General features: G+C 52.4%; 1 protein-coding gene across 1 annotated transcript in view; it reads left to right on the forward strand.

Moving 5' to 3' along the window:
* Window positions 1-10,548, forward strand: part of LOC127209162 (AFG3-like protein 1) — a 34,695-nt gene extending 24,147 nt beyond the window's left edge. The window contains exons 11-18 of the mRNA XM_051168742.1: window positions 438-545; window positions 1,362-1,487; window positions 6,644-6,754; window positions 7,932-8,047; window positions 9,152-9,352; window positions 9,431-9,625; window positions 9,792-10,021; window positions 10,082-10,548. Coding sequence (XP_051024699.1) covers window positions 438-545; window positions 1,362-1,487; window positions 6,644-6,754; window positions 7,932-8,047; window positions 9,152-9,352; window positions 9,431-9,625; window positions 9,792-10,013 — 1,079 coding nt within the window. The 3' untranslated portion in view covers window positions 10,014-10,021; window positions 10,082-10,548. The remainder of the gene's footprint in view (window positions 1-437; window positions 546-1,361; window positions 1,488-6,643; window positions 6,755-7,931; window positions 8,048-9,151; window positions 9,353-9,430; window positions 9,626-9,791; window positions 10,022-10,081) is intronic.

Below are 10,548 nucleotides of genomic sequence, written 5' to 3' on the forward strand. Positions count from 1 at the left end.
ACAAGCCACAAGGACTTGGGTGGGAAGAGGTAGTGAGCCCTGACAAGATGGTATCAGGCTGGCAGGAACCAGAAGTACAAAGGAGATGCCATGTCCTGGCATTTCTCTCTTAGCCTTGTCTCAGGTCAGAGGGTTCTCTGTTTTCTGAGAAAAGGTCTGCTTTCCCACCAGGAGAAATGTTCCTTACTTAGAGCAGAAGGTAACGGTGGGACTTCAGAGCCAGAGGTCAAGGCCATGTATTGTGTTTCCTCGAATGGGGCAAGTCTGAGTCCCCAGGGCAGCTGAGCAGGGCCCCATTCCTGCTCCATGGCTCCCACAGAAGGGTGAGGGGCAAGCAAAGGGCAGGAGAGCCGGCCCGAGGTCCGCCGTGGAAAGGCCGTGGAGTTCAGGTGTTGCCTGGGCCTTTCCCCGAGTTACCTAGCCTTCCTTGTGTTTAGGATTCAGCTCTGCCACTAATGTGGTCGTGCTAGCTGGCACCAATCGCCCTGACATCCTGGACCCAGCCCTCACACGGCCGGGCCGCTTTGACCGCCAGATCTACATTGGTGAGTGCATGTCAGTCATATATGTCTGAGGTTTGGGTCTGAGCCCCGAGGGTAAAGATGTGGAGAGTTCATTCTCTGTGTCTTCGGAGGGTTGGTGCTGGGCCCGTCTGACATTTGGGGATGACAGGTGCGGTTTGGCCTGTGCAGATGTCAGGTGAGAGTGGTATAGCATGTTTATATTCCCCAGCTTGGATCCTTGAGAGGACAAGGGTTTCTCCGTTGCCCCTCTCCCCGGTGGTCAAGGATATTAACCTTCCCTCACATCTCCCGAGTGGAGCACATTGGTCTTGTGTGGCCATTACCTGTGTTCAGGGCAGTTTCTGATGGGTCACATGGCCTTTAGGAATGGATTTAATATTAAGAAAGTGGAGGGGTTTTGTGTGTGAGAGAGTGTGTGTGTGAGAGTGCCTGTGTGAGTGTGTATGTGTTTATGTGTGTGTGAGTGTGAATGTGTGAGTTTGTGTATGGGTGTGAGGGTCTGAAATTATGTGTGTGAGAGTGTGAAAGTGTGTGTGTGTGTGTGTGTGTGTGTGTGTGTGTAAATGTGTGTGAGTGTGTTTTACTGGTGATTGACCCCAGGGCCTTGTTCATACTAACTCTACAGTGAGCTACATACCTAGTTCAAGAAGGTGTTTTGGTGGTGGCCTTGCGCAGGGCAGGTACACTTTGGGCTTTTGGCCATTTTAGTCTTGCTGCAGTCAGCTGATGGAGGCAGCAGGGCCTCTGCTGTCTGTCCTTACCTTCTGTGAAGTCGTGGGGAAACTCACCCCGGGGGCTCTGAAAACATCGCATTGTCTGCCTCATTTTCTTCCTTAGGTCCCCCTGACATCAAAGGCAGGTCCTCTATTTTCAAGGTCCACTTGCGACCGCTCAAGCTAGATGAAAGCCTCACCAAAGACGCCCTTTCCAGGAAGCTGGCAGCTCTCACCCCAGGCTTCACCGGTAAGTGTTACTTGGCTGAGCCCCATCATAGCGGGGCCCTTCTTAAGCTTTCCTTAGTCTGTAGCCACACCATGGCTGCCGCGCCTGTCCATTTGGTCCTGGCAAACGCTCACCCTGGTCTGTGGAACTCTGAATCTCCTTCAGCTGCTCTTAGCCTGAGCCTATAGGCTCACATTGAAGTTCTCAGGTTTCTAGTCAGACTTGAGTCCTTACTACAGAAGAGAGGCCTCGTATTGCACGTGGGTCTTGGCTTGAGTCTTATCTGGAGTGTTCGTCTGGTTTTTCTTTTTTTACTCAACACCTAGTCATTGGTGCTATGGTTCTTGTTTCTTTCCCAGAGTGGCTTGAACCCCAGAAATGGGGGAGGGGGGTAACCTATGGAAGGGGTCTTCTGTCCTGTTTGCCTCTCCAGAGTAGCCCTCTGAAGGCCGCTGTTGCCTCATGGTCTGACCCACAGCTTTCCCCTCCTGCCCTGTGTTTCATTTGGCGGTGGAGCCTTCTCTGGTTCCCGACAGCGTCCTGCTCAGCACTGGGCCAGGCGTGCTCTTGCCGGGCTACATGTGAAGGCCGTCTTGGTATTCTGTCTAGTGTGTCCTTCCTGCCCCATTTCCTTGCCCCTTGCAGAGTTGAGGAGTCCACTTCCATGCCCAGCTGAGAAACAAGAGTGAGTTACCCAGATACCAGGTTTCTTGGCAGAGCCCCTGACTCAGCTTGGAGGACTCAGCCAGGAGTTCAAGGCTATTCCACAGCAGAAGGACTTAGACCCCCTCACAGCCTGTTCTGAGCCACTCCCATGTGGACTCAGAGTGAGCCACTCCCACGTGGACTCCAGGGCGAGCCACTCCCACGTGGACTCCAGGGCGAGCCACTCCCACGTGGACTCAGGGCGAGCCACTCCCACGTGGACTCCAGGGCGAGCCACTCCCACGTGGACCCGAGGGTGAGCCACTCCACGTGGAACTCCAGGGCGAAGCCACTCCCACGTGGACTCCAGGGCGAGCCACTCCCACGTGGACTCGAGGGCGAGCCACTCCCACGTGGACTCCAGGGCGAGCCACTCCCACGTGGACTCCAGGGCGAGCCACTCCCACGTGGACTCGAGGGCGAAGCCACTCCCACGTGGACTCCAGGGCGAGCCACTCCCACGTGGACTCAGGGCGAGCCACTCCCACGTGGACTCCAGGGCGAGCCACTCCCACGTGGACCCGAGGGTGAGCCACTCCCATGTGGACTCCAGGGCGAGCCACTCCCACGTGGACTCCAGGGCGAGCCACTCCCACGTGGACCCGAGGGCGAGCCACTCCCACGTGGACCCGAGGGCGAGCCACTCCCACGTGGACTCCAGGGCGAGCCACTCCCACGTGGACCCGAGGGCGAGCCACTCCCACGTGGACTCCAGGGTGAGCCACTCCCACGTGGACCCGAGGGCGAGCACTCCCACGTGGACCCGAGGGCGAGCCACTCCCACGTGGACTCCAGGGCGAGCCACTCCCACGTGGACTCCAGGGCGAGCCACTCCCACGTGGACTCCAGGGCGAGCCACTCCCACGTGGACTCCAGGGCGAGCCGCTCCCACGTGGACTCCAGGGTGAGCCGCTCCCACGTGGACTCCAGGGTGAGCCGCTTCCACGTGGACTCCAGGGTGAGCCGCTCCCACGTGGACTCCAGGGTGAGCCACTCCCACGTGGACTCCAGGGCGAGCCGCTCCCACGTGGACTCCAGGGTGAGCTGCTCCCACGTGGACTCAGGGTAAGCCGCTCCTACGTGGACTCAGGGTGCCATTTCTAGAGCTGAGCTCAGCCCCTCAGATTGTTGCTGTTTCAAAGGACTATAGTTAGGTTCCTCGCACACATGTGGGTGGACCACAGCTGCCTATAGCTCTCACCCTGGGGCTTTGATGCCTTCTTTTGTGTAGTGAGAATTCTGGAATTTTGGCCTCAGTCAATTGGTTGGTGGTGCATGTCTTTAATCCCAGCACTCAGGAGGTGAGACAAGTGGATTATTGTGAGTTCGAGGCCAGTCTGGTCTCCAAAGCAAGTCCAGTGCAGCCAGGGCTAACACAGAGAAACCTTGTCTCACCACCACCCTCAAGAAAACAGAAAAACAAGATAAATGAAAAAAACTTCAGAAATAGAAGACTGTGTTTCTGTTTTTCTCTTTGTGTGTATGTGTGTGTGTGTGTGTGTATGTGTGTGTGTGTGTGTGTTTCTGTTTTAATCCTAGGTGTGGGGATATGGGGCTACTTTGCAGCAGCTGACTGATTTGCCTCATGTTCTAGCACAGGCGTGGTTTTGCCAGCTGCAGATCGTTTTTATGATTGTGTGACCTTTGGGATTCTGGGAATTTATCAGAGATTATATAAATGCTAGGGCCCTGAGAGGTGGGGTTGTTGGTTGTTGGTTGTGCTTTGTCAGTAGCCGTGTTCAAAGAAGAAACAAGAAAAAAGAAATTAGATTCAAAGATGTCTATCTCCCTCTCTGCCCTCTGTCCTTCTTTCTCTCCTATCTAGTGATAGGGGGTGAGACCGGGTGGATAAAGGCTGGGAAAGAAGACCCCACAGAGTAGCAAACCCAGCTGCTCTCTGGCCGCCATGGTCAGCTGCACACACACACATAAGTAAGTACTAGAATAAACCTTAAAGACAACAACCAAGGACGAAGGGCTCCTCACTCTCACTGCATGCAGTCTCCGTGAATATCAGGGTGCTGTGTTGCTGTTTCTGACAGCGTGGGTCATGTACAATCCCATATCACAAGAACTGTTGGCATGGTTACAAAGTCAAAGAACCCACAACTGGTTGTGGTACTTCATTGGTTCTCAGGGTTGAAGGCTGCTTCTTCCTCTGTATAAATTTGAATTGACCCTTGGATAGAAGGTGCAACTCTTTTAATCCTGGATGTTTCCCCAGAAGACAGGTAGCTTAAATTTCTCTTTCATGGTTTCTACTTTTCTTTTCTTTTTTCTTTTGTTTTGTTTTGTTTTGTTTGTTTTTCAAGATGGGGGTCTCTCTGTGTAGCCTTTTCTGTCCTGGAATCACTTTGTAGACCAGGCTGGCCTTCAACTCACAGATTCACCTGCCTCTGCCTCCTGAGTGCTGGGATTGCAGGTGTGCACCTCTGTGCCTGGCCGCTGTTTTTTGCACTGTGATATATCAAGAAAAATTAAAGCAGGTACTACATTTTTTGGTTAAGGATTTAACAGAAAACTATAAAGCCTGGAAAGTAGCGGGTATTGTTTGTTCACAGAGGAAGGAAATACAGTAGTCAGTATAAAAGGAATTTGTTTTGAGACAGAGTCTCTCTGTGTAGCCCTACGTGTCCTAGAACTCACTATGTAGACCAAGATGGCCTCAAACTCACAGAGATTTGCCTGCCTCTGCTCCTATCTGCCACCATTGCCTCACTTGCAATTTTTAAAATGGGCAGGTGAGAGTTCACGGGATCCCAGTAACCATATGGTGAAAAGAGAGAACAGCGTCCACAGTTGTCCTTTGAGCCCACACTGCACTCACACATACACAGGAATAAATGTAATTTTTAAAAGTTCTTAGCCTTTAATCCCAGCACTCAGGAGGCAGAGGCAGGTGGATCTCTGTGAGTTTGAGGCCAGCCTGGTCTACAAAGCGAGTCCAGGACAGCCAGGGCTACACAGAAAAACCCTGTCTCAAAAAAAAAAAAAAAAAAAAAAAAAAGGTTCTTAAAATTAAGTATCTTAAATACTCTCAAAGAAAGAACTAAAGGAAATCATAAAACCGTCGCAATAAGCAGAGAACGGCAGTGAGGAGACAAAGGCTAGAAGGATCCAAGCATAAGTCTGGAGCTGAGCCGGGTGTGGTGCTGCACGCCTTTAATCCCAGGCAGACAGAGCTCTGAGAGGCAGGCCAGCCTGGTCTGCAGAGTTCCAGGACAGCCAGAACTGTTGAGAAACCCTGTCTTAAAAATCCAAATAATAAACAAATAAATCTGGAGCTGAAAAGCACTACAAGCAGAATGTGAGATTTACTGGAGGGACAGCGCAGTCAGTCTGAGCAGGCAGAAGAGAACCAGAAAATGTGCAATAGGTGAAATGCAATGCTTACGTCTGTGGAATAGAAAGAGAAAAAAAATGGAGGCAAGGAAGAGCTGAGGGGCCCACGGCAGCCCAGCACCTCCTGTTGGACTTAAGGACTTATTGTGGCTCAGAGTTCCAGGCTATAGTTCATCGAGGTGGGGAGTCACAGTGACAGGAGCTGAGGGTCATGCCCTGTCTAGGCACAGAGAGCGACGGGCACCTCATGTTGGTACACTTTAGCTCATTTCCACTTCACAGCCCAGATCTCCCCACGGTGACCATGGCTCCTTTGATGTAGATTGATGCAGTCAAGACAACCTCACGTGCTGCCGTAGCTTCCTTCCTGCTGCTGGGATAAAACACCACGAGCAGGGCAACTGACAGAAGAAAGCGTTAAATTGGCCTTATGGTTGTGGACTGAGTCCATGACTGCGGAGCAAAGGTGGAGCAGCAGGAGAGAGCTGAGGGACCTGACTGGGAACCTCCAATCCAGATCCCTGTGACATGCCTCCTCTCACAAAGCCACGCCTCCTAGTCCTTCCCAGACAGACAGCTCCACCAACTAGAGACCAAGTATTCAAGCATAGGCTCCCCTGGAGGCCATTCCTACTCCATCACCTCATGGTCCAGAGCTCTGTCTTCAGGTCGCTTTAGATCCCTTGAGGAGGGTGATGCTGTCCGTCACAGCAGTGAGTTCACTAGAGTTAATGTTGCATATGCCCTTGGGACACATGAATTATTTCTCAGTAAAATTGTGTAACTAACTAGTCAGAAACTTTGGCAAAAGTCACAGTGACGGGTGAAGCAGTTTCTACATTTTCTGGGGAAGTTTTAGGTGTTTTTTTGTTTTGTTTTTGTTTTTTTTTTTTTTTTTTTGGTTTTTCAAGATAGAGTTTCTCTGTGCAGCCTTGCCTGTCCTGGACTCACTTTGTAGACCAGGCTGGCCTTGAACTCACAGCAATCCGCCTGCCTCTGCCTCCCAAGTGCTGGGATTAAATTTCTGGGGAAGTTTAGCTTGCTTTTACTCGAAATTTTCTTTTAATAAAGTTGATCTTGGCATGATGTCAACAGCCAGAAACACTAACTTTACTCTTTTCCTGACTCAGGTGCTGATATTTCAAATGTGTGCAATGAAGCAGCTCTGATTGCTGCCCGTCATCTTAGCCCTTCCGTCCAGGAGCGGCACTTCGAGCAAGCCATCGAGAGGGTCATTGGAGGTGAGCCCATGGCCCCTAAGAACTAGGGCTCTCCGGCAGCTGCCGCTCCGCTCTGAGTTGTATGCAGGCCGTTTGCAGGCCTGAGAAACCAGACCTGGATTTGGACGCAGAAAGCAGGGAACGTCTGCTCAGAGGGAGGGAGAGCAGAGCGTGGACAGGGGTAGTTTCAAGGAAAAGACTGTTCTGCAGGGGCCATCCCTGCAAGAGGCTGAATGTTACCGTGCTCTCTTCACCTGGGTCTTCTGGAGCAGGCCAGCTAGCTCGGCTGGCCAGGCGGGCACTGGAGTGTGGGTGGATTAAGGGTCTCTTATGGCTCGGAGACTGAGAGGTGTCAAATGCTGTTGTTGGCTGGTCTGCTGTGGTTCCTGGAGAGGGGCATCAGGCAGATGGTAGTTTAGATCCATCCCTGTGCCCAGACCTGAATGAAGCTCAGCTGGGTTGGCAGCCATCCTCCAGCCTCATCGTCGAGGTTCTGGTCTGTTTTTCAAGTATAATAGTATGGAGACACATGTACATGCACTCTCCAGGGCTGTTCAGCGGCTCTGGTGAGCTAAGTAATCAATCCTCGCAGTGGCGGTCTGAGCTGCTCACTACATACTGTCATCTGCTTCTCTGTGTCCTGTGCCTACTCCCAGTGTGCTCACTGGACATCAAGCATGTCCCCCTTTGTGTCACTGTGCTGGGGTATTGCTTCTTGACACAAACAGAGTGATCCTATGACTGTTGACAGTGGCTTGCTTTAAAAAAAATTGTTTTTAGGTTTATTTATGTGTATGTATGTGTATGTGTACTACATGTGTGCAGTGCCCACAGAGTCCATAAGAGGGCAGCAGATCTCTTTGGAACTGGAGTCTCATGTGGTTGTGAGCTGCCATGTTGGTGCTAGGAACTGAACCCTCACCTTCTAGAGGAGCAGCCAGTGCACCTCCCCTGTAAGCCTCACTCCAGCCCTGAGAATGGCTGCTGGAGTGGAAAGGCCGGCTTGGTTGGAGTGGACGAGTGGCTGCCTTCCGGTGCTGGGAGGTGGATTTCTCTCCAGGGTGTTGTAGAATGGAGCTGCCGCTCAGGCCCCAGGCCAGGCCTTGGGCCGTCAGTCCAGACTGTCGGGTGCCTGGGGGGTTTGGGGTGGACATTCTTCCAGTTTCTCAGTCCTCAGTCCTTGGAATGTGGTTTGTAGGCCTTGAAAAGAAGACGCAGGTCCTACAACCCAGTGAGAAGACAACTGTAGCCTACCACGAGGCCGGCCATGCAGTGGTGGGCTGGTTCCTGGAGCATGCAGACCCTCTGCTGAAGGTCAGTTGCTCGGGCTGTTAGTCAGCTGATGGCCTTGGCAGCCTCTAGGCCCAAGGGCCGTCTCTGGTGTCAGCCCACATGGGTATAGCACGGCTCTTTTATTTTCCTTTCTGTGTGTGTGTGTGTGTGTGTGTGTGTGTGTGTGTGTGTGTGTGTGTGTGTGTGTGAGAGAGAGAGAGAGAGAGATAGACAGACAGATAGACAGGCAGACAGACACAGAGAGAGACAAAGAGAGAGAAAGAATATGTGCGTACACACATGATGGTCAGGGGTGAGAACCAGTTTTCTCCTATATGGGTTCTGGGCATTAAACTTTGGTCATAAGGGTTGGTGGGGAGTACCTGAGCCATCTCTCCAGCCCACTTCTACTTTTCATGGATTACACTGGTGTATAACTTGACAGATTCCTTTTTGAGGAGGGAAGTAGAGGAGGAGGTGTTGGCTCTGGGAGGGGCCTGGCTCAAGTCTTAGGCTTTGGATCTGACTATTGTCTGAGTAATTGTGCATTCAGTTTCTGCAGCTTTGTTGGACGGTCAGACTTTGAGGCTATTGGGGTGGGCTACTCTTCAGGGTAACTCCATTGGTCTATAGTGGGCTCAAGTCAGGGCTCTTGTCTGCCATCCTCAGCCCTAAGGGACCAGGCCAATGCGGCACCTTATGGGACAGTGTTTGAGGCTGACAGAGAATAGGCTTTGACTTTTCTTTAAGATTAATTTTAATATTTTTTAAGGTTTATTTTATGTGAATGAGTGTTTTCCTGCATGTTTATATGTGCACCAGGTGACCTCAGCAGGAGAACGTCAGATGCCCTGGAGCTCAGGATATGGAGTTACAGATGGTTGTGAGCCACTAGAGGGGTGCTGGGAACTGAACCTGGGCCTGTTTGTTGCAATACTCTTATCTGATGAGAAGTCTCTCCAGCCTCCGTGTGTGTGTGTGTGTGTGTGTGTGTGTGTGGTGCGTGTGTGTGTGTATAGGTTTGTACACATGAGTGCAGCCCTCACTCTGAGTCCTGAAGGGAGAGTCTGTTGGGGTTTTCCGTAAGAGCAGTCCACGCTCTTGACCACTTACCAGTTTCTCCAGCTCGGGGCTCTTATTTTTCAGGTGTCCATCATACCTCGGGGCAAGGGGCTTGGCTACGCCCAGTACCTTCCCCGTGAGCAGTACCTCTACACACGGGAGCAGCTCTTCGACCGCATGTGTATGATGCTGGGGGGTAGGGTGGCTGAGCAGCTGTTCTTTGGTCAGATCACCACAGGGGCTCAGGATGACCTGAGGAAGGTCACGCAGAGCGCCTATGCCCAGGTGAGGAGCAGCGTCCTGCTGCGCGGCCCTGGTAGTTGCTTTGGGCGTGACTTACCCTGGACTCCTCCCGCTCTTCAGGTTGTGCAGTTTGGAATGAGCGAGAAGCTGGGCCAGGTATCCTTTGACCTCCCCAGACAAGGCGAAACCATGGTGGAGAAGCCGTACAGTGAGGCCACTGCCCAGCTCATTGATGAGGAGGTCCGGTGCCTCGTCAGGTCTGCCTATAATCGAACCCTGGAGCTGCTCACACAGTGCCGGGAACAGGTTGAGAAGGTGAGTGGGCTCTGCTCAGAGACAGCCAGGCTGTGGGCCCCAGGCTGGGGTGTGGTCCATGCTCATCTTTGTAGGCCTTCTTAGGTTAGGTTCTACCCTGCATCAGGACCACTAAGTACATCCCTGGCTTGGGCACACCTGCCTGATGGGTGGCCATCCTTTTCAGGTGAGCAGGCGACTCCTGGAGAAAGAAGTGCTGGAGAAGGCCGACATGATAGAGCTCTTGGGTCCTCGGCCCTTTGCAGAGAAGTCTTCCTATGAGGAATTTGTAGAGGGGACCGGCAGCCTAGAGGAGGACACGTCCCTTCCTGAGGGCCTGAAAGACTGGAATCAGGGGAGGGAGGGAGGAAGCCCTGAGCGGCGGTGCTTGCAGGAGAGTCCTGTGTAGCCTGTGGCCTGTGGGTGGCTGCTGTGGCCTGTGGGTGGCTGCTGTGGCCTGTGGGTGGCTGCTGTGGCCTGTGGGTGGCTGCCCGTGACCGCTGTTGATGGGAGCTGCTTGACTGTTGGGGAGTAGCTGCCAGAGGGACTGGAAAACAAATTAAAACAGGTGACAACTGCAGACAGATGTTTTAGACAAGATCTTCAGAATCCAGAGGGGAGCTGGGACTTGGTGGCATCCAGCCAAGGAAATAGCCAAGGGAGCACAGGTATGGCCTGAGACCATAGGCCTGGACCTAGACGTTGGCCAGTTCAGATAGGAGAGGAAGTTGGACTCTGGCTTCTGTGAAGCCATGAATGTTGTCTTCTGCGGGATCCCTGTGTGGGGCCATTTGGAACTACATTGTGCCTTCAGTAGACACAGCTGATCGGTTTCCAGGTGTGTCTCTTAGAGCTTGCCTGAGGTAACTGCTCAGAGGGCAAGCCTGACCCCACACAGATAGAGTTTGGTAAAGAATTAAGGAAGATGTAAGCTAATTTACAAA

This window comes from Acomys russatus, chromosome 26 (genome assembly GCF_903995435.1).
Source record: "Acomys russatus chromosome 26, mAcoRus1.1, whole genome shotgun sequence".
Taxonomy (NCBI): domain Eukaryota; kingdom Metazoa; phylum Chordata; class Mammalia; order Rodentia; family Muridae; genus Acomys; species Acomys russatus.